The sequence below is a fragment of the Monodon monoceros genome, unplaced genomic scaffold (assembly GCF_005190385.1).
Source record: "Monodon monoceros isolate NGI ecotype Baffin Bay Population unplaced genomic scaffold, NGI_Narwhal_1 Super_Scaffold_11, whole genome shotgun sequence".
NCBI classification, from domain to species: Eukaryota; Metazoa; Chordata; class Mammalia; order Artiodactyla; family Monodontidae; genus Monodon; species Monodon monoceros.
Window position 1 is genome coordinate 114,633,893 of NW_021703767.1, and position 24,309 is coordinate 114,658,201.

Below are 24,309 nucleotides of genomic sequence, written 5' to 3' on the forward strand. Positions count from 1 at the left end.
ACAGGGCTCTTGGTTAGGTAGCCATGGCAGCCCAAATGTCCATGACCGTCGACTTCAGCTTAAAATTTTTGGTTAACTTGAATTTTATGTTAACTTGAAACAAAAAAAAAATGTAACTGTCTGCCTTTTCAGCCCTTCCCAATTGTACGAGAAATGTAAGGAAAAATGTCTCTGGAGACAGATATCTGCAAGAAAAACAAAAGGATTCTTTGGCAAAGGGAAGGGAAAATGAGTTCTGTGATCTCGTTTCCGCATTCCTAAACAGGCAGCAGTGGGGTGAGGCCAAGGCATCGCTTTGAGAAGCTTCATCCCCAAACTGTAAGAGCTGACACCCCCCAGGGCGAGCTGCACACAGGCAGCGTTAACTCCCGTCAGGCCACAAACCAGCAGACGTGTAGCTAATGCTGGAGCTGCTCCTAACCTCCCAGTGCGTCATCTATGCTACGGTTATATGGCAGTACACCAAGCAGATTTCCAAAATTCGCCCTTATTTCCTGAGTCAGGAAGAAGAAACCGTCCTAACCATTTTGCTGGGAAATTCACTTAGAGGATACAGAAACAACTGGGTTCCTGAGAGAGGGGGCCGAGGTTCCAGCAAATAAGTCTATCTTGCCCCCAAATAACTTAACTCTGCTCCACCTGCTTCTTGTTCTTTGTCAAAATAAAATAAATGCAAGCAGGGTCTGTGCAAACCAGGCTATCACTAGAGGGACAATATGTTCAACTTTGGTAGTAAGGTGAGAATCAGAGGGAGTCCCAATGAACCATAGGGGAAATGGGGCCACGTTACATGAAAAACACCAATCTTTAAACTATGTCAATGCCGTTTGGGAGCTGAGCCCAACAGGGAGGGTGTCAGATTCACGTCTCCCCAGCATAGTTGTCTCAGCACACAGGCTCGCCGGGCAGACTTGAGTGGAATGAGGGGTAGAAATGCTCACACCACTAATGAGTCTATCTCCTCTGCACGCTCACCATTTTGCTTGCTCAGCTGAATCTAGTCAATTAAATTAAGCAACTGCCCTCTTATAGACTAATTCAGTTCTAGAAGGTCAAGCTACCATGGTCTGCAGGAAGGCTGTTCAACCTGGCAGGGTTAGTTATGAGGCAATAAGGATCATAAAAGAATTTCAGGCCCAGAGAGACTATTATACTTAGTGAAGTAAATCAGACAGAGAAAAACAAATACTCTATGTTATCACTCATATGTGGACTCTAAAAAAATAATACAAATGAATCTATATCCAAAAGAGAAACAGACCCACAGACACAGAAAACAAACTCATGGCTACCAAAGGGGAAAGGGGAGGTGGAGGGACAAATAGGAATTTAGGATTAACAGATACAAACTACTACACATCAAAAAGATTAGCAACAAGGATATACTGTAGAGCACAGGGGATTATACTCACTATCTTGTAATAACCTATATTGGAATACAATCTGCAAAAAAAGTAACTGAATCACTCTGCTGTACATCTGAGACTGAAAAAAAAAAAGAAAAAAAGAGTCAGGCCACACTTCCAAGCAAGACAGGCTTGTACTTTAGAAGGCCGAGGACCAGAGGAGAAAATAATGCTTCTCCTACATTCCATCCCATGATAGTGAATCCCGTTCTGTTTGCTTTACACAGACCACAGCTGGTATGTTTGACAGTCTGCCTGTTTTGTGTTGGAAAGGGAAGAGAATCAAGAGTCTGTTAACATGTCAGAGACATATGCCAAGACAACAGGGAGGGAGGAAAGAACACAAGATACTTGTCCTCTTTATCTGGGGGACGTTGACAGCGTCTACCCACAAAAGAACTGAAAAAGAAACATTTCTGCCACAGAAAGCCAGGCATGCTCGTTAATGGTGGGGCAAGGCTTCTAGAGAGGACTTTGGATAATGAAATAGGAGGAGTGAGAGGCCCTTTGCTTTCTGCTCACTCAGCCGTGTGCCCATGCGGGATGGAGATCAGAGAGCCCAGTCCCACTCAGCGAAGAGCGTCGCTGCTCACGGCTGTGTCTCAGGATCCATCTGACAGCTTGGCCTCTGCTCACGAAACCTGAATCATCTTCTTGGTTCCACACAAATGAGTCAGAGGCTAAAGGACAGGGCCCAGGCCCTCACCGTGAGACAAGCGCTGTTACTAGGCTCTATCAGTTGCTGAATCAGAAATGCACCAGGAACGGTGCAAAATAAACATGCTGCCAAAAACATACGTCCACCGAGCATTTTGTGTGTATGAACTCACTCCACCCTGACAGCCCAACGAGGAAGGGACTATTTCCCGCCTCATTTTGCACGCCAGCAGACCTGAGGCCCAGAGCCTAAGCCACACGGTAGGGAAATGGCAGGGTGAGGACGCGTGCCCTGCCTCTCTGGCTGAGGGCTCACTCGTATTGCTAGACCACCTTCCAAACAGAGAGGACCCATCACTCGCTACCTACTAAGGGTAGGCCAGGCTCTCTTTTTGCCTCTTCACATGAATGCCTCACAGTCACCTCTGGAGGACACTGAGGCAGAGGGTTCAGCAGCAAAGCCCAAGGTCCACTACGCTGCGAGTTCCGTAACGAGTGAGCATCCAGGAGGTCAAGTGAGGCAGTCCAGCTCCACAGGCCCTGCTACTGACCTTGACACCACACTGCTGCTAGCATCTTGTGTCATCTGCACCACAACCACGGAGGGAGCTGTTCACACCCTCCTCTGACAGAGCTGAGGCTCAGCAGGTGGTATGAGGCAGAGGCTGAGTTTGTCAGCAGTCAGTGTTCTTTTTTTTTTTGCGGTACGCGGGCCTCTCACTGTCGTGTCCCCTCCCGTTGTGGAGCACAGGCTCCGGACGCGCAGGCTCAGCGGCCACGGCTCACGGGCCCAGCCGCTCCGCGGCATGTGGGATCTTCCCGGACCGGGGCACGAACCCGTGTCCCCTGCATCGGCAGGCGGACCCTCAACCACTGCGCCACCAGGGAAGCCCCCAGTCAGTGTTCTTGATCACGACACACAGATGATTCATCAGAGGGCCAGGCCCCCCAGGAACCAAGGGGAACCTTTTCCCACGGGCAGCTCAGTGCCCTCTGGGTTACTCCAAACATAAAGTGATGAATAACATCAAGGCCTCCTCCCATTACAGCCAAGTTTCTTACAAGAAAAAAAGACTTCCCCCAAAGCCTTCACCTGTTATTGCCCAAAGAATGACGAGGCACCCCAAAAATCTTAAACCCCACCCCCCTGCCCTCACCAGCCCCCAAGACAGTTAAACCCTTTGCACTTACGCTTTAAATGCTGGGAGGTAGGAGTATATAGAAACGCTGCTTAGGTTATAAATAAATGGCAGGTGTTTTCTGATATCCGCTGTTGCCCAGCTGCCAAAAAACGTGTTCAGTAAACCCTGGTCCCCACCTGGAAGAAAAAAATGCATTACAGTCACATACTTCAAGGACGGGTCAACAATTTTATAGGAATACATAACTGGACCTTTACAAACAGGTACTAATTCCTTTTTTTTTTGGCCACACCGCACAGCTTGTGGGATTTTAGTTCCCTGACCAGGGACTGAACTGGGCCCTCAGCAGTGAGAACACGGACTCCTAACCACTGGACTGCCAGAGAATTCCCACTAATTCTATTTTTAAAATAATAAATTCCATGTTAGACCTCCTAAGGATATTTTAGCGGGTGGCCATTTCCCTAAGTTAATTCATTAACTGAACAAATATTGGTTGAGCAGCTACTATGTGCCAGACACTGCACCAGGCACCGGACAGTCAACCGTGAACAGCGACAGAGTCATCATGTCTATGACGGTCTGGGTGGAGTGGGGGTGGGAGGCACTGCTATCAGCAAATCAAGAGTCAACAACACCATCGCACACGGGGATGAGGGCAGTGAAGGAGAGTACCGGCTGCTACGAGGCACGTGCAAGTGGCCTGAGGCCAGGTCTAATGGGCCGGGAAGGCTTCCACAAGGAAGCAGTATTTCGGCCGAGATCTGAGGGGGACACAGGAGGGCTTGACAAATGCAGGTGGAGAGAAGGAGGGCAGACGGTGCTCCAGGCAGAACACAAAGCACCACAGACCTGAGGTGGGCAGGGCATGCAGCTACAGAAGGAAGACCTGGAAGGCAGCCTGGGTAAGTGGACTGCAGAGCAGGGCGGGGGTCGCCTGGCACCAGGCGAGTCTCTGAGAGGCAGGCACCGACTAGACCACACTGGGCTCGGATTTTAGACTTCATCCCCAGTTAAAGATTTTAGACTTTATGTTAAGAGCAATGGGACAGAAAAAGAAGTCAAAAGCAAAAGAGGGCCAACTGGGATAACTCAGTTTGGGATAAACTCTGGAACTGTTTCTGGAGCCCCCAGCGTCGCTGGAAGGCTGACGGACGGCAGGCCACATCACCCCGGCACACCCTCCTGCTGCCGACCATGCCTCCCGGCAGGTGGAGGTCAGTCCTCACTGGGCCAGGGTCAGGGTCGGCCACTAGCACACTGCACAGTGCTTGCTCAGACCTGGGGGAAAGTGAGGGCCACGGCCATTCATTCAAAAGAATTAAAAACAATAAAAACCGAAACAGCTAAGTATCTGACCTAAATCATAAATATACAAGTAACCAAACAGTCACTAAGCCATCTGAAAACACATTCCCCATGTAGCCCACGTGCTTCCCGTCTTAGGCTTACGAGATTTCAGGAAACACGCACAGAACCAGTCTCCCGTGCAGCGGAACAACAACTCGGGATTGTGGGTGTGTGTATGTGTGTGTACATGTGTGTAGGGGGGCGGGTGACAGGCAAGGAGAACCCTGCTCTTTCAAAGTATGAGGCTGGTATACTGCACAGTTACTTCCCTCCTTGGTCTGCTCTGCCCTGAGACCTAGTTTCCTTTCTAAACATACAGCAGGTCCAACTGGCTGTCATTATTATTTGGTTTTTCTTGGTTTTGAAAGAGACTTTAAAAATCTGGAGAGGTATTTAAGTGTTTGGAACTAAGCAGTAAGATTGGGGCATTAGGTTTAAAGTCCAAATGTACCTTACCTATCCTCTGTGTAGCCCATCCTTTCCAAATACCCTCGATCAACTCTATGGATCAAAGGCATTCACTGAACAAATGTCCATGGGGTGACCCTTCTGTATGAGGAGGCTCTGACAGGTCCACATTCCTCAAGGGACAAATAGCTCAACAGAGGATCAAGGTTTCACCCTTGAAAATTCTGAAGGACAATAAGGATGGCGTCAGGATATGCTTTACTTGTTTAGCTACACAGAAGCGTTTAGCTACACAGACAAATTAACGTATTTTGAGACATAAAATTTTAAGCCAAAACACGATACCACGCATCAGAGGCTGACTTTGGATCCTATGAAGTCCCCCAGATGTGGGCACAGACACTGATGGCTGAGGTACAGAAGCCTCAAGTCTTACTATAACAACTTCCTTTTATACATAAACATCAAAATAATGGTTGAGGAACTGTTCATAGCAGCTTTATATGTAATATTGCAAAACTGGAAAGAGCCGAAGTGTCCCTCCACAGGTTTATGAGTGTGACACCTCCGCACAACTGAATATTACTCAGCAATAAAGAGGGACAGATTATTGATGCCACAGCAACTTACATGGATCTCAAGAGAATTATGCTGAGTGAAAAACTCCCTTCCTGCAAGCTTACATACTGTCATGATCCCATTTGTACAACATCCTTCACACGACCATATCATGAAGACACAGAACAGATCTGTGGTTGCCAGCAGTGAGGGAGGGGGAGGGGGAGAGGGAGAGTGGAGGCCACGGCTACGAAAGGGTAGCAAGAGGGACCAGTTCTGTACCTTGATGGTGGTGGTGGTCACACCAATCTACATATGTGAAAAAATTGCATGGAAAACATATACACACACACAGACACCAATGAATACATGTAAAATTGGTGAAGTCTGAATACGATTGGTGGGCTGTATCAATGCATCAATTCCTGTTGTGGAATTACAGTTATACAAGATGTTACCACTGGGGGAAACTGGGTGAAGCGTATATGGGGTCTCTCTATACTGTTTTTTACAACTGCATGTAAATCTACAATTCTCTCAAAATAAAAAGTTTCTTTAAAAGTCTGAGGATTCATGTAGCTAAAATGCAAAATACCATCAAGAACTGTTAGTCATTAGATTCTAGATTCCACAAGGACAGAGATTATGGCTCTTTTTGCTTACCACTGTAATTCTAGCAGATAGCAGAATGCCTTACAAATGGGTAAGTTATTTGTAGAATGAGTGCAAGAACCGTGAAGATGTTTGTTAACAGAAAAGTCGAAAACTTTAATATTCCACCGCAGAGGAATGGTTAGTACGCTGCGATACTCATCACTCCCTGAATATTATTCAGCCATTAAAACCAGTGGTTTTAAAGACCATCAGTCCACTGCATAATACACAGGTATACAATGACATATAACATGATTGTAACTAAGAACATAAACATTCCTACTAGAAGAAAATAACAGTAATTGTGTGAGGGGACTGGTGATGACAGATGTTCCCTCCCCCTGACTTTTCCTTAATATTGTTATGTTATTTTTGTAATTCTAAAATATTAATAATACAATTGGGGCAAGAATGAGAATTGTGCCAAGACCGTTTCTTTCCAAACATTTGCACTTATTTATTTTCATTATGAAATATATTATCAAAAGAAAAATGTAAGTGTAGGTTACAAAGCATACTAATAATAACACTACATATCCCCAATATCCAACTGAAAAACTCAAACTTTACCAATACTGTTTAAATTCTCTGTGCGGGCTCCCAATCCCATCTCAGAGCCCCCCACCCCAGAAGTAACTACTTATCATGAGTTTTGTTTGTAATTATCTTGATTTCCCTTATCACATGTGTGAATCTCCAGACAATATATGTATTTCCACTTGTTTTTGAACTTTGTAAAACTGGGCATCATATATGTATTTTTTCTACTACTTGCTTTTTCCTGCCACATTTTAAAGACCTTTTGAAAATGAAGCATTTCCACTTAAAATGACTACCGACCTCATGTAATGCAGTGAAGAAATCTAATTCCGTGACGTTGGAATAGTAGTTGTAAAGCAGAGCTTCCCAGTCTCACAGGGTGAGCCTGGGAAACAGGAGTCAGAGCTGTTGATCCCTCAGAGCCCCTGGCTGGCCAGCCACAAAAAGCTGTTCCCTTTCACCCTCAGGTACCCTACAAATACCATCAGTCCCTCGGCCGTGTGCCACGGCAGGGCTGAGTGGCACTGGTAGGACAGGAAACAAGCAAGAAGTGGAAGAGGCAGGGCAGGAGACGTGTGCATCAACGGTACACGTTCCACTGGCAAATCCTTCAACACTCAACAAGGACCCTGCCTCTGCAGGGCAGAGAACATACAGACCATGAAACTTCCATGGCCACTGACCTCATCATTATGTGACTACAAAGGGTCACCATTTAGCCAAAAATTGTGGATTAAAAATAGAATTAAACACCACCTAGAAGTCTGTGGCTTCTTAAATAATGTTTAAATTCAGCATTCTAACCGTCTTTTTCCAAATACACAAGTCTACATCTCAAAGTCAGGCAAAACAACGTTTTCGTTTCACTAAAAAAATCTGTGTGGTGTTATCAATATCCTCTCTTTAAAAGTCCCTAAATTAGAGCACAATTTAAAGCAGAATGCAAATCTAAGCACATCTGTGCTACAAAACATACAAGGACGTCATGAAGGCTGCTGCGTTTTCACTACGAAAACCCCAGGACTCTTGCCCAGTACATTCTGGTCAGGCTTCCAGAGGTAACTTTATTTATTGTGACAGGTTAAGACGCTTTTAATCTCAATCAGCTCAGAAGCAACAAGCATGATAGCAGACATGCCAGCAGCTGTGATCCAGCAGGCGAGGGTGTGGCAACACAGGTGAGAGACAGATAGGAAATGGAACAAGAGACACATGGCACCTGTTTGGCAACCAAAAGCTAACATCAGATTCCATATCTTCCTTCCCCCAGGCTGGCCAAGTGCCAGTAATAACCTTACAACCACCCGGTATTTTCCAGGTCTTTTGACCAGAGTCATGAACTTGGTAAACATGGACATATCACAGTATTTATCAGAAACGGTGGCCATTATTTTATGAGACAGAAATGGAGTTGAGTGCTGTTTTTTAAATTTGTGCACTTGTTCAATGCTTATGTAGTCTGTGTGCTTTTCCACAGTTTGTTGGCAGCTGGCTTGCCTACTGTGGATAGCAGGGAGGGTGGGTCAACTTTGGTTTAAACATGAACCCTAGTTTCTCAGCCCCAAGGAAATGGTCCCCTCAAAGCAAAGTTTAGGATCCAGGAGCAGGGGAATCACCTGGGAGCCTGATAGAAATGCAGAATGGTAAGCCCCACCCCAGACCTACAGAATCGGAATCCGCATTTGAATCCCTAGGTGATTTGTTTGCATATTAAACTCTGAGTAGCACTGGTCTAGAGTCTTTTAGAGAATGACTCCTTTTTTATTTTATTATATCAGAGAATATAACTCTCAGAAATGTCATTTATACAGAAAATGTCTGAGGATATAGAAATTAGGTGTAGGCATTACAGGACGATGAATAAGACAGGTTCCAGCTCTCAAATGGTTCTCAATCTAATCAGGGGGTAGAGAAGCATAAACCAAGCAAAAGTAATTTAAAGCAAAATGTGCTTAATACTATAAGAGAGGTATAGACAAGCGCTGAAATGAAAATGTGACTCACACCTTAACACTGACTTCCTATAATATGCTTGGCAAGTATCATCACTGCGGCCTCTAGACAGCATGCCAAGTCTACTAAGTTACAGTTCGTGAATGGTCCAGCGCTTGGGGATATTTCCATGAGGTTTACTAAGGATCATCGGATTAAGCCCAGGTGCCTCATGGAAATCCAGGTACTTGGAGCTCTGGTCTCAGCATCACTGCATCTCACTGGCCTCAATCCATTTAAGCCAAGAACAACTGATTTATTTTACCATTTCATGTTACAGCTTTTGTTTCTCACCTTTAAAAATATATATTTTAATAATCAAGCTATTAAATAATAATATAGATGCAAGGGAACACTTATTTGTGGTTTAAATTTCACTTTCTCAGTTTAAGGCAGGTCCTCCTAGTCTAGAGTCTCTTAGCACTCTGAATTTTTCAGAATCATGATTACATAATTAATTGTACGGTCTCATAAAATATACACAAGCTTTACAGAGGCAGGGATACAATCTGTATTATTTACCAGTCTATTCCTAGCCCTTAAACTTAGTATCTTCACCAGATTAGGAGCTCAAATGATTTTTTTAAATACTACAGGAATGGATTATAGAAATAAAGACAAGAGCAATCATTTCTAAGAATACTTCCAGACCCACAAAACAATATGAGACTATCAACTGTGCTGCTGATTTAAAAAGACAAAGTAACTCAGAGATAGAACAAACTAATGGTTGCCACTGGGGAGAGGGAAAGGGAGGGTGGCAAGATAGGGGTGGGGGATTAAGAGGTACAAACTACTATGTATTAAATAAGCTACAAGGATATACTGTACAGCACAGGGAATATAGCTAATATTTTACGATAACTGTAAGTGGAGTATAACCTTTAAAAATTGTGAATCACTATGTTGTACACCTGATACATAATACTGTGAATCAACTATAGCTCATTAACAACATAAAATGCATCCAATAGTTTAACAATTAAAAAAAGACAAAACATTTCTAGACATTACAGTTTAGCAGGGAGGGACAGCTGCTGTAGAGATAGAAGACATAAGCTTTCGTGTCTTCGTTTCTAAAATGAGGAATTTATCAGCTGCTGTCTCTGCTTATTCAGGGGAATGGATTTTAAGTAATTGATCTGTAATAAATCCAGTGGAACAGAGATTTTCCTGTATCCCGTATCATTCTCTGATACATTTTCGTGACTGCTGCCGTGGGGGGTAACTGCGAGAGAAGGGACAAAACGACACTCACATAACCCAGCCACAGCATCAAGAAAGACTGTCTGGTCCAGACCTGGCTCTGCCACCAGCTCAGGGATACTGGGCAAGTGGCTGTCCTAACTGTATCAACACTGGGTGCCCGGTAGTAGCTATACATCAGGCCTTCAATAGATATCTGTTGAATTAATATATTAATAAGTAAATGAATGACTACTTCACAGAACTGTTGAGGAATAAATGAAGAAGTAAAAGGACCAGCCTAGGAGCCTATAACACTTTAGTCCTTCCCACCATCTCCATTTCTCACAAGGTTCATGATCTCTTCTGGTTACAAGGCTAGAAAGAAACAAGATGGCTAAAAAAAAAAAAAAAAATACTCAAGGGTACAATGAGATAAAAAATACCTCTTAAAACTTGTGTGTACTCGTTTATTTTGCTACTACATGTTATGACTTTTGCTTTTCATCTTTACTTATTCAAGATACTACCCAAACTATCAATTAAACGATAGAAATGCAAGAGAAGAGAGTAATTTTCAAAGCAACTGATAAAACAGTTTAAGGGCCACAAGCAGTCTAGTGTGTGGGCAGCTGGAAAAGCTTACCACGAGCACCTGTCAGAGTGGAACCTATCAACTCAGGGAACCAGGTGAGACACACCTGAATGTCTGCGCTCATTTGGTTTGAACAAGACAAGTACTATCTGGGAATACCTCTCTCCTTCATTCCTTTTTTGGGCAGGTCCAGCTTGAATCCAAACTAATTGCAAAGATTAGGGAAGGTCGCACTGGCGTCAATTTTACACTTTAATAGATAGCACCACCAAATATTTTCTGTTAAAAATTATTTTAAAACTTTACTGTAGGGCTTCCCTGGTGATGCAGTGGTTGAGAGTCCGCCTGCCGATGCAGGGGACACGGGTTCGTGCCCCAGTCTGGGAAGATCCCACATGCCGCGGAGCGGCTGGGCCCGTGAGCCATGGCCGCTGGGCCTGCGCATCCGGAGCCTGTGCTCCGCAACGGGAGAGGCCACAAAAGTGAGAGGCCCGCGTATGGCAAAAAAAAAAAAAAAAAACACAAAACACTTTACTGTACTCTCCTGGTTTATTATATTTCCAAGCACAGGAAAAAAATGTTCAGTTTAAGGGTCTCAGTGACCACTTATTAGAATATGTAACACAGTTTTAATGACCTCACAGAGGATCTTAGATTCTTCTGAAAGAAAACCATACCTGATATTCTATCACCAATTTACTCTGTCCTATTTTTTTTTGAAAACTCAACTACAGACCAAAATTTCATTACTCCAGAAAAAAAAAGTTTCGAGTATTTAGGTAACACTAATGAAATCCAAGATTTTTTAAAAATGGTTACTTCAAGTTGGAAAATATGAATTCCTCTTTTTTTACTTAGGTTTTTAAAACTAACATATGCAAATGAAATTTAATAGACAGCAATTTTCAAGCACTAAACTCTTCAACTGTACAGGCACCTTTAATTTAGGATACCTTGGAGCCACGGGGCGAAAGGAAATAAATCTCAACTTGCATTCAGATTGATTTCGTCAAATGAAGAATCAAGGGGATCAGCTTTGTTGCACATGAGTACGTGGAGACAAGACTGCTGACTAGTACCTACGAAACCTTGACCTCTTGCCTTCTCACTGCTAAATCCTGAAGTTGACCTTATCTTGTCACAGTCTATAAAATGTTAGTGTATGTATTTCCCAATAGCTATTGTACAACTCTTCAGGAAACACGTAACTTCGGTTATGAAGTAAGTGCCAAGATAGTTTGCAAATATTAACAGTATAGGAAACTTAGACACTTCATTGTGGGAAATTAAATGCCAGCCATAAGTTAGGCATGAAGTCACTAGTTTGAAATTCTAACACTCTAGATATTGAGGAAGAAAAAAGAGATGTCAAGGTACCTAGCATGATCTGCCATGTTAGGATTATTCTCTTGGCCAGAGGCGAGGGTGGGGTGTGATTAGAGGGCTGGTGATGAGAAGCCTGACAAGCCACATTCTTTCACATTAGAAGGGCTGCAGAAGCAGCTGCAGATACTCAGCCATCAGAGGCCCTGTGGCTTGTCAGTGGACACCAGATCCCATCAGTTCTCGATGCTTGTATGCAGGAGATTAAGCAGGACTTGCAAGACATTCAGACTGAGATAGTCATCTGCGAATAGGTTTTCTTTAGTATCAGTCTAAAAATGCTGGGACTTAAGACCCCCTGTTCAGTAAAACTGGGGGTGGGAGACGGTGGGGAGATACCGTGCATATGAGAAAATGGACGGTAAGGTGAAAGGAAACACCTGAAAGTGTTCATCTCCGTGCCTATGGCATGACATCTACACAAGACAGGGCACTGCATTGAGAGCCTGAAGCAAAGCAAGCAAAGCACCAGAAAAGGATGTAGCTTACAAAGAAATATTTTATTAAGTGTAAGTCCAACAAGTCTTTATGTCACACAGATATGGATTCAACAGGATAGTAAATCCCTTCACAGAGGAGCACGCTCCCATGGTACGCAGCGCGCTTTCTTTGATGAGTAGGTAAAGCTTCTCCGGAACACATCAAGCGAAAAAACATTTCATTTAAGAGCCGCTGCTTTATTTTTCAGTTGAATTTAAACACTATATTGAGAATAACCAAAAGTTCCTATCTGCATAGTTGAATTTTCAACTGCTTCAACTAAGCATTTCTACTACAGAAAAAATTCCAATCCTTAGCCACCAAGGAGCCAGTAAATGGAATACCTTACAGAAGGGCCAGCTGCTGGAAACCCTGCTGCTGAAAAATGAATGTGCTAGCAGGCACAGGCTCTCCCAATTGTTTCAGATTCTGGCTGAAAGAGCAGAAAGTGCTTTCTGGTTAAGCACTTTTCACATGTTCTTACTTCTTAACAACGAATTCATCAACTCCTCTAGTACCTCTTGGTCCTAGAACAAGGTACACGATCCAGGTTGGTCTCTACCAGCTAGTTAATTAGTTTTATACTCTGAAATTGTAACCTGGGTAACTGATCACAGCACACTACTGTTGGGTATCCAAAATCTTATCTTGCAACAATAAAATCGAATTCTCCTTAGGCAATTACAGTCCTGTGGGTTTTAGGCAGCTGGATCTACTTTAGAATGTGACTCACTTACTGGAGCTGAGAATTTACATGGAATTTCTGGCAGGATTACACTACTTCCTTTACATTTAACGACAGGAGGTGAAGAAAGCCACACTCTGACGCTTTAGCCACAGTCGGAAGGTTAAGACTTAAGGTTAGTGGACTTCCGCTAAAAATACTCCTATCTCCCTTCTGTGCAAAGGTAACTATTTTCATGCGAGCAGCAGAAATAAGGAATACATGTTTTGAACTAAAATACCAATATAGCTTTCATTCCTTATACGAAAGGAAAGTAGGAGCTAAAAAAAAGCCAGGAAAGTGAAGAAGTTACATTTGGCCGTAACCACAGTGAACACTGAACACATTATTTCTTAAGGTTGCTTAAAGTAAGAAGGCGTTTCTTGTCGGACGCTACCATTCATTACGGTTCAGATACTCTGGCTCACTGCTTTAGGGCGTGTAACGACTTGACATAGAGCAGATTTTCTCACTACTGACATCTTGAGCCAGATAATTCTTTGGTGCAGGGGCTGTCCATGCATTGTAGGATGTTTAGCAGCATCCCTGGCCTCCACTCACTAGATGCCAGTAGAGCCCTTCCGACTCACTTGTGACCACCAAAAAAGTCTCCAGGCATTGCCAAAAGTCCCCTGGGGGACCAAATTACCCCAGGTTTAGCACTACTGCTGTAGAGTACAAACTAACCAAACAGTGAAGCAAGACTGAGACTTAACTTTCTTTGTTCTTTTCAATGACATTTCAAATAGCTGCATATCCCAAATCCTCAAAACATGAAACAGAATTCAATTTCTGGGAACAGCAACAACACAATTTCATGTATACCTAAAAATGTTTTAACTTCCAATCTCTTAATTTCAGCAATCTGACAAACTATTAGATGTACTCTTTTAATTCAAAAAGTTTAGATTTGAACTTTTGATTTTTAACTTTACAACTAGTTAATGGAAATGAATCCTCATATCTGTGCCCAGGGCTGAACCTTGGGTCAAATGAGGATGGCTGTTCCTGCTAGTTTCGAAAGATGTACTCACTTCAAATCTCATATCTGCTCTTGCAGAGGAAAGGGAAAGGAAAGAAGCCCCTGGTACCTGGTGTCTGGCTCAGGGCTCTGGCCCACCCCCATGGTCCTCACCTGGGCGTCTGTCACAATGTCAAGTATCTAATAGTGAGTCACTGCTGAGAGGGCATCTCCTTAGTGCAAATCCTTCTTCGTAGATACAACTGAGTCTCTTCTTGATTCAAAAGCTTCTCAACATTAGTTTTTAAAAGAGCTTATTTTGCATGCTAACCACCAGTATTGTCTTGTTGTGTGTGATTTACTGTTGTTGTTAAAAAAAGTGGCTTAGGGCTTCCCTGGTGGCACAGTGGTTGGGAGTCCGCCTGCCGATGCAGGGGACACGGGTTCGTGTCCCGGTCCAGGAGGATCCCACATGCTGCGGAGCGGCTGGGCCCGTAAGCCATGGCCGCTTGGCCTGCGCGTCCGGAGCCTGTGCTCCACAACGGGAGAGGCCACAACAGTGAGAGGCCCGGGTACCGCAAAAAAAAAAAAAAAAAAAAAGTGGCTTATTCACAGTTTCAATTTCATTGCTTGTGATTGGTCTGTTCATATTTTCTATTTCTTCCTGGTTCAGTCTTGGAAGGTTATTACCTTTCTAAGAATTTGTCCATTTCTTCCAGGTTGTCCATTTTATTGGCATAGAGTTGCTTGTAGTAGTCTCTTAGGATGTTTTGTATTTCTGCAGTGTCCAATGTAATTTCTCCCTTTTCATTTCTAATTTTATTGATTTCAGTCCTCTCTTTTTCTTGATGAGTCTGGCTAAAGGTTTATCAATTTTGTTTACCTTCGCAAAGAACCAGCTTTTAGTTTTATTGATCTGTGCTATTGTTTTCTTTGTTTCTATTTTATTTATTTCTGCTCTGATCTTTATGATTTTTTCCTTCTACTAACTCTGGGTTTTGTTTGTTCTTCTCTAGTTTACTGAGGTGTAAGGTTAGATTGTTTATTTGAGATTTTACTTTTTTCTTGACGTAGGCTTGTATTGCTATGAACTTCCCTCTTAGAACTGCTTTCATTGCATCCCATAGGTTTTGGATCATCATGTGTTCGTAGCAATTTGTCTCTAGGTATTTTTTGATTTCCTCTTTGATTTCTTCAGTGATCTCTTGGTTATTTAGTAACGTATTGCTAAATAAGATATAAGCTTCCAAGACAGAGCCAGGAAGAGATAAAAAATATGAACAGACCAATCACAAGTAATGAAATTGAAACTGTGATTAAAAATCTTCCAACAAACAAAAGTCCAGGACCAGATGGCTTCACAGGTGAATTCTATCAAATATTTAGAGAAGAGCCAAAACCCATCCTTCTCAAACTCTTCCAAAAAATTGCAGAGAAAGGAACACTCCCAAACTCATTCTATGAGGCCACCATCACCCTGATACGAAAACCATACAAAGATACTACATAAAAAGAAAATTACAGACCAATATCACTGATGAATATAGATGCAAAAATCCTCAACAAAATACTAGCAAACAGAATCCGACAACACATTAAAAGGATCATACACCATGAACAAGTGGGATTTATCTCAGGGATGCAAGGATTCTTCAACATATGCAAATCAATCAAAGTGATACACCATATTAACAAACTGAAGAATAAAAACCATATGATCACCTCAGTAGATGCAGAAAAAGCTTTTGACCAAATTCAACACCCATTTATGATAAAAACTCTCCAGAAAGTGGGTACAGAGGGAACCTACCTCAACATAATAAAGACCATATATGACAAACCCACAGCAAACATCATTCTCAATGGTGAAAAACTGAAGGCATTTCCTCTAAGATCAGGAACAAGACAAGGATGTCCACTTTCGCCACTATTATTCAACATAGTTTTGGAAGTCCTAGCCATGGCAATCACAGAAGAAAAAGAAATAAAAGGAATACAAATTGGAAAAGAAGAAGTAAAACTGTCACTGTTTGCAGATGACATGATACTATACATAGAGAATCCTAAAGATGCCACCAGGAAACTACTAGAGCTAATCAATGAATTTGGTAAAGTTGCAGGATACAAAATTAATGCACAGAAATCTCTTGGATTCCTATACACTAATGATGAAAAATCTTGAAAGAGAAGTTAGGGAAACACCCCCATTTACCATTGCAACAAAAAAGAATACAATACCTAGGAATAAACCTAGCTAGGGAGACAAAAGACCTGTATGCAGAAAACTATAAGACACTGATGAAAGAAATCAAAGATGACACAAACAGATGGAGAGATATACCATGTTCTTGGATTGGAAGAATCAATATTGTGAAAATGACTATACCACTCAGAGCAATCTACAGATTCAATGCAATCCCTATCAAATTACCAGTGGCACTAGAACTAAAATTTGTATGGAGACACAAAACACCCCGAATAGCAAAAGCAGTCTTGAGGGAAAAAAACAGAGATGGAGGAATCAGACTCCCTGACTTCAGAGTATACTACAAAGCTACAGTAATCAAGACAATATGGTACTGGCACAAAAACAGAAATGGAACAGGATAGAAAGCCCAGAGATAAACCAATGCACCTATGGTCAACTGATCTATGACAAAGGAGGCAAGAATATACAATGGAGAAAAGACAGTCTCTTCAATAAGTGGTGCTGGGGAAACTGGGCAGCTACATGTAAAAGAATGAAATTAGAACACTCCCTAACACCATACACAAAAATAAACTAAAAATGGATTAGAGACCTAAATGTAAGACCAGACACTATAAAACTCTTAGAGAAAAACATAGGAAGAACACTCTTTGACACAAATCACAGCAAGATCTTTTTTGATCCACCTCCTAGAGTAATGGAAATAAAAACAAAAAAAAACCAAATGGGACCTAATGAAACTTGAAAGCTTTTGCAAAGCAAAGGAAACTACAATGAAGACAAAAAGACGACCCTCAGAATGGAAGAAAATATTTGCAAATGAATCAACAAAGAATTAATCTTCATAATATATAAACAGCTCATGCAGCCTCGATATTAACAAAACAAACAACCCAATCCAAAAATGGGCAGAAGAACTAAATATACATTTCTCCAGAGAAATACAGATGGCCAAGAAGCACAGAAAAAGCTGCTCAACATCACTAATTATTAGAGAAACGCAAATCAAAACTACAATGAGGTATCACCTCACACCAGTTAGAATGGGCAACATCAGAAAATCTACAAACAACAAATGCTGGAGAGGGTGTGGGAAAAAGGGAACACTCTTGCACTGTTGGTGGGAATGTAAATTGATACAACTACTATGGAGAACAGTATGGAGGTTCCTTAAAAAACTAAAAATAGAATTACCATTTGACCCCTCAATCCCACTACTGGGCATATACCCAGAGAAAACCATAATTCAAAAGACACATGCACCCCAATTTTCACTGCAGCACTATTTACAATAGCCAGGTCATGGTAGCAACCTAAATGCCCATCGACAGACAAATGGATAAAGAAGATGTGGTGTATATATACCATGGAATATTACTCAGCCATAAAAAGGAATGAAATTGGGTCATTTGTAGAGACGTGGATGAATCTAGACTGTCATACAAAGTGAAGTAAGTCAGAAAGAGAAAAACAAATATTGTATATTAACGCATATATGTGGAACCTAGAAAAACGGTACAGATGAACTGGTTTGCAGGGCAGAAATAGAGACACAGATGTAGAGAACAAACATGGACACCAAGGTGGGAAAGTAGCGGGGTGGTGGTGGTGGTGGTGGGATGAATTGGGAGATTGGGATTGACATGTATACACTGATGTGTATAAAATGGATGACTAATAAGGACCTGCTGTATAAAAAATAAATGAAATAAAATTCAAAGAAAAAGTGGCTTATTATTTATTATTTTAGAGACTGGCATAAAATAGAAGCATACCTACTAATCAATTTACCCAAAATTCTCCAAAGGATGTGAGGCCCTAAATCACAAGTAGTCAGAACCTTTCTACATAAACATATAGCTATAGATACACTTAAGCATTATGGAAAATGGATGGTGACTTTGCCAATGTTCTACTCCTTAGCCTTGCAGACCACTCTACCTGATGCACTGCCTTATAGAGAGTGACAATTCGGAGACAAAGATTATTCACATAGTCTTTCTATCTTCTTTTTCAATGCCTCCCGAAAGAATGAGAGCCTAGGTTTATTCCTCAAATTTCCATGGAGACGATACTGGGTCCTCCTGTTAGCTCTTGTACTTAAGTTTACTCAGGTTTAAAGATAGTTGTTAAACTTTTTGAGCTGTATAATAGTCTTTTGAATTCTTGAATAATTATGGCTCATTTATCATACTCTAATTTAGACACAGGAAGGCCAATGAAAGGCAAGTCTGTAAAACAGCCTATGTACCATGTACCTACAGGAAAAAGGTGCACGTGCACACACACAACACTATTTCCCAGAACAACACAACTTCAAATGCTTGCCACATCCCATGTATCGCTATCTTCCAGACACAGGGAACCATAGCAACTCTCAGAGAAGAGCAGCCCCTAGAAGATACTCACAGCTTGTCAGATATAAAGAAAACAGATACGTACCATCAAAACTACCTTGCTCGGAAGCAAGGTGCAACAGCTGATTGTATGTCTCAACTGAAGGCTGATAAACAAAGACTCCAGAATTGAAGCAGTCAGGCCACCCTGGGTCTGGTGCCGCCGACAATTCTTCTCTCTCAAAAAGATCATCGATATTTGCTAGGACCTGATTCAAGGGCAAGGGGGCAGGAAGAAGGGAAAGCATTTCAGAACTGTTCTGCTGCGGTATACCTTTCTTAAGTTCTCCTTAAGTTATCCAACACAAAAGATGCAGTCTGTTGCTGGTCTTAACTATTCAGATGACAGCTGTGAGGCAGCCTGGTCCTACTCTCCTTCAACACCTGACACTTTTTACAACAGTGGTTTTATCTGAACTTTACTGTCAAGTCTTGACAGCATTCTTCAAATGCCTAACTGGTCTCAGTTACTATATCCATCTTTCCAGCCATCGAAGCCATACTCACCAGAGTATCTGCATCCATGAATACACATTTTGAATACTGTGTCAGTGACCAGCAGTGGAGTTTCGTTAACGTGATGCCCAACTCAGGCCTCTTCATTAAGGTTAGATGAGCAGAATCGCCACTGTCCAAGACATCTACCATGATGACTTCATCAAAGGTAGTCTCTAAAGTTTTCCTGTCAAAAATAAAATCCAGAAAACCGCTCTCAGCATCTCTTTAGAACAAGTGACCCATTTAACACAAGACGGCGTTCTATTTAGCTTATCAATTACGAGAGAACCTGTTACTTTGGTATATTGCAATCTCTTAAGTATGTCCTAATTTACTTCAGGACAGACTGTGTTAATTTGCATGTGCAGAGTTAACTTCACTAAAACAGTAAGAGCTGCTTACTGTGAGGACGAACCTCTTATCTTAAAACATTATCACGGAAGGTTCCTATGTTTTATTGTACCACTGAATACCACGCAAATTGTGAAATAGCTTGTAAAAACGTGACTGACGCTTGGTAATACATCTTTTCAACAGCCTATGCCTTTAACAATAATATTTTATTACAATGGGTTCTTGCTGACCACCGAATACTTTTACAAATGATGCGGAGATAAGTGCATGTAATACCTGCACTGAAGCCTATAACTAATAATTTTTGCCAAAGCAGTTGACAGAGAACTGCCTGAAGCTGTGTCCTAAAAGAAGTTAAATGACTCAATTATTTGGTTTCCATTTTTTTTTAGCATCACATACAACCAGCATTTATTACGTGCTTTGCACTCCTGGCATGAGAGACTGACTTTAGTTTGTGAGGTACAACATTTCTCCCTGCCCCAAATTAACTAAAGATATATTTTAGAAAGCAAGCCTGAGGTGACGTGAAGTGGGGTGTACTTAGGTAAGACACTAAACTCAGCACAAGGAAAAACACGTGATAAAGACAAACCATCACTGAAAGTTTATAAAAATATCAAGCATGCAGAACGAAACTGGTAATGTATTATCTACCTCCAAAGCTGTACAAACATATGTTCTAGTTCACACAGTAAACTTGATCTCTGAAAGAAATGGTGGCACCGTTTACCACAGTAAAGGGGGCTTGCTGTCTAAGACTATATCCACCTTCTTACACGATTCTCACTAAATAGACTATAGATTAGGACATACACAAAGGAGACAGTTTTGGGGGGCATTTTCCTAAATTACCCTTTAGGAATAAGGTTCTCAGCGTGAAAGATATATGTATGTATGTATAATGCCTCTTTTTCAGAGGTCCTTGGCATGGGCTTACATTTTTTGAAAAAAGTCACAAAAAGAGCATTTTCAACCTCTAAAAGGGATAGGAGAATGCAAAAATAAACACAATACAGAGCTGCTAGTGTGCCCAGATATTCTTAAGTAAGTTAGTATTAGGATCAAGGTAGTTCATTCAGATACTTCAAAATTTAATTCCAACCAATTAACATGAACTAACCCAATCAAAGAACAGCTTGTGCTCCCTCAGGGTGCTCTCCTAGCAGGACCCCTAACTCTGAGAGCCCTCTGGCAAATATTCTAGTCTATTAAATTGTAAATAAAGATCTTTAGGTTACTAATGTCAATTGGGATGGAGAAAACTGCTACTTTCTTTCAAAGTCCCGGGAGGTTTCCCCTGTTAGAAACAGGAACAAAGTAGTCCCTGCTGCATCTGGGGAAAGGCATGCAAGTGAAGCGTGATGACATGAAGGGAATGGCTGGACTGAGTCACTCACTCGGATTACCGCAAGAGGACTTGCCCAAGGGAGAGCCCTACTCCTGGTTAGAATCGGCAAGGGCAAGGGCCAGAACACCAGCTCCCAGAGGGAGCTTGGCTGGAAGATCTCCCAAGAGCCAGGAAGAGGTTTTAGACCCAGGAATCCTTCACTCAGCAACTCTCCTCTTTCTCCACCAGCCCGCAAACCCTGGAAAGGGTATGGCCTCAATGCCCACTGATGCCAGAAACAGGGGAGAGGGATGTCCGAGCCCCACCAACAGCGGGGCAGCGAGGTCCTCACCTCATGGAGTCCGAGACCTGTGGGGTGACGAGCACGGCCAGACTCCTGGTGGTCCTGTGCTGTTTCAGAGACGAGCCCAGGACCAGGGCTCCTTTGGCGTAGGCATCGTTTGTGGTCAGTGTCACAAAGGCCTGATCTTAATACAAGGAAAACGAACACACATTCATTACACTATCCTACCTAGAAAACACTACCCCAGGACCCTTTTCAATCAATAATTTGGCAAAATCAGCTCCTCTGAGATCAACTTGCTGTATTAATAAAAGAGCAGCCTCTTGTGGGGGGTTAGGGTGAGAGAGAGAACCCAGTGTCCGCTATAAGAATGGCTCAAGACCATTCTTTAGCAGGCAATCTTTGGCAACCTTCAAGAGGCTGACGAAGCTGTAAAAATTCAATCCAATTTAGAGTCCAGACATGCCAAATTCTCAGACTAAACAGCAGCTTAACACCCAGAGGGTGAACCTCAGGCAGTTAACAGGCAGTGAAGAGGAGATCAAGAAGTGCATTTTCTGTTTCTCCTACAAGGTACCATAGACAGTATTTTCAGCCAAGCACAAATCCAGCCAACAACCTCAACTGAGAGCATCTGAAAGCAGAGGCCATATTCTTCATTCTGATGCTTACATGTTCCACACCTCAGGCTTTTTCTACTGTTTCCTCAACCTGGAGCAAACACTCCATGGCTATCCAACCACCACTCTAGAGTCACTCTGAGTCTCTCTGAAACATCACCTCCCCCAAGAAGCCTTCCCTCCTTGATGCTTCTATCTAAATTGTGGCCCATCGCTGTTAAATGGATTTAGGGACCACCTCACAAGCTCTAGAAAACCTGTCTCCTTTTCCTTGGAGAAGCAAGCAGTACCCCTACCCTGTATCCTGGGGCACCTCAACAGACTCTCTCTCTCACACACACACATTCAAAAATCAATCTCCAATAATCATTTAGTTGCCAGGACCAGGGGCAAATGCATGAATTCTCCTTCCTCCTGAACAAGCCCCACCCTCGCAAGGCCACCAGCCCAGCCTTTAGGATTTCTCCAGCCCTTCCCCGGGATGATTCTGGAGCACACTCCCTCTCCAAATGGATTTTAACATTAGCAGGTTGGTGGGCATCCATACATACAGGGTACTTAGGATCAAGCTCTGCCAGGGCTCACTTGGGGCACGGCTGCCCAAGCAGGGAGTTGAGCCATTCTGTCATGAAGTCACTCTGCTTCCGTCTTAGGTTTCCTCATTCTCTCTTTGCCCATTTTCCAAAGTGGAGGCTGGGGGCAGTAGACATTCCATTGAGAAGTGAGAGGAAGTTGTAGGTTGTCAAGTGGGCCAGCACACTCCCCAGCTGCAGATCTGAGGGCAATCTTCACAGGTAGTGTTGAACTCTCCTTTAAGTTGTAGAAAGTCTGGTGTGCCCTCCCCCAGGGTCACTGGCTTCCCAGCTAGTCATGCTAGGAAAGCTCAGAACAGGGCCTCCTGTCCCTTGCCATACCCATCAACTTGAACTTGTTCCTTCAACCCATCATAAGATGGCAACATTTCAGTCAGCCTGTCCCAAGGACATTTAATCTGGGGCATAATGAATGATGTTTTAACACAAAAACGATCCTGATACCAGGGGAGCACGGAGAACAGTTTAGTAAGTAGGGTTCAAGGCTTTCAGGAAGCTAGGATATGGATGATTTCCCAGATGAAGCGGGAAGCAGGACAAATGCTTCGGAACAGAGGCTAGAACGCCAGACCTAGCAAAGGAACAGGGAAGACCAGGGACAACTGGGTAGGAGGTTCAACCTTCCAAGAGACGGCCAAACCCCGGGTTACATCTGTAACCTTTCCGCAGCTCAATGGCTGTAATAATCCCACTGTTCGCCTCAACAGCACAGCAAGGACCAGTTACCTCGGGGCCTCCAGTCTTCGGGGTGCAGATTCGCCGTGCGGCCCGGACACCTTGCAACAAGTGGGCCGGCGCCCTCCCACCACGCCGGGCCCGCTCCCCGGGGGCGCTCGCCGGGCTCCGGCTTCCCGCAACCCAGCCCCAAAGGCCTAAAAATAGGCTCGGCGTGGCGGCCAGCGCCGGAGCGGGCGGCCGAGGAGCCGGGCCGGGGCCACCGGCGTCCCCGCCTCGCGGCTGCCCCTTCCAGGAGTTCCTGCCCGCGGGCAGTGGGGGGCGGCGCCTCGCGACCCCGCCGCGCTCCGGAGCTCGGAACCCGCGCCCCCGGGGAGCCGGCTCCCCACCCCCACGCAGGCGGCCGCAGCTGCTCCGCCTGCCCGCCCGCCCTTCACGGTGCGCGCAGGAGGAAGGGCAAGGAGACGGAAGCAGGAACGGGGGCTTCGGCAGAGGGCCCAGGCGCTGCCTGACGGACCCCCTCGGCTGCGTCCGCGGGGTCCAGACGGCCGCTCGGTACCCCGGGGCGGCGGGGCAGCGGCTGACGCAGGAAGCGACACGCCCGGCTGCGGCCAGCCTGCAACTTTGCGGCGGTTCTCGTCCTGCTGGGAGCTCCCCCGGGGCGGAGCGGCGGGTGTGGGGAGAGAAGAGAGGCTGCGGGGCTACGAGGGGCCGCGCGGGGTGAGGAGTCCGGCGTCCCGGGGCGGCGGCGGCGGGCGGCGCGGCGCATACCTGTCATGGTGCTGCCGGGGGCGCGGGCGGCTGCCGCAGCCGCAGGTTGGTGGCTCGGAGAAGCCGGGCGCTGGGAGCAAGCGCGGCCGGCGAGGAGGCGCGGCGGGAGCGTAGCGTCCGTCCGGAGCGCTCTTATAGCGGTCGTCACGTGGCCGCGCACGCTCCCCGCGCCCGCCGGCATCCTCCCCGGGAGGCGGCCCCGGGACTGCGGGACCCGGGGCCTCACTCAGCCCTTGCACCCCTGGGGCTGGGCTCCGGGTCCATCTCCGCAGACCCTCTGGTCCTGCTTCTGCTCGCGCGGGGCACCTGCCTGGACCGCGGGCCTCCATGCACCCCCGAACCGGGGGTTTGGAGGGGGACTTTGGGGCAGAGTGTGGCATCACTGGGACAAACTCCCAAAGAAGCCAAGGGTTAGGGAACCTTCCAAAAAACCCCAGATCACTCTAGTTAGAATAATTCATCTGAACTGCTTGAATTAAACATAAAGTTTAATTCCACTTTCTTCACCTAGAATTCCAAATCAG

At 44.2% G+C, this 24,309-nt stretch overlaps 1 protein-coding gene across 2 annotated transcripts in view; it reads right to left on the reverse strand.

Annotated features, from left to right (window-relative positions):
- GYG1 (glycogenin 1) overlaps positions 1-24,000 on the reverse strand; it is a 38,296-nt gene extending 14,296 nt beyond the window's left edge. For both annotated transcript variants that reach the window (XM_029215272.1, XM_029215273.1), the window contains exons 1-5: positions 23,786-24,000; positions 21,175-21,310; positions 19,148-19,322; positions 18,687-18,849; positions 3,255-3,381 (exon numbers count right to left, since the gene is read on the reverse strand). In XM_029215272.1, coding sequence (XP_029071105.1) covers positions 3,255-3,381; positions 18,687-18,849; positions 19,148-19,322; positions 21,175-21,310; positions 23,786-23,966 — 782 coding nt within the window. In that variant the 5' untranslated portion in view covers positions 23,967-24,000. The remainder of the gene's footprint in view (positions 1-3,254; positions 3,382-18,686; positions 18,850-19,147; positions 19,323-21,174; positions 21,311-23,785) is intronic.
- Positions 24,001-24,309: the final 309 nt, after the last annotated feature.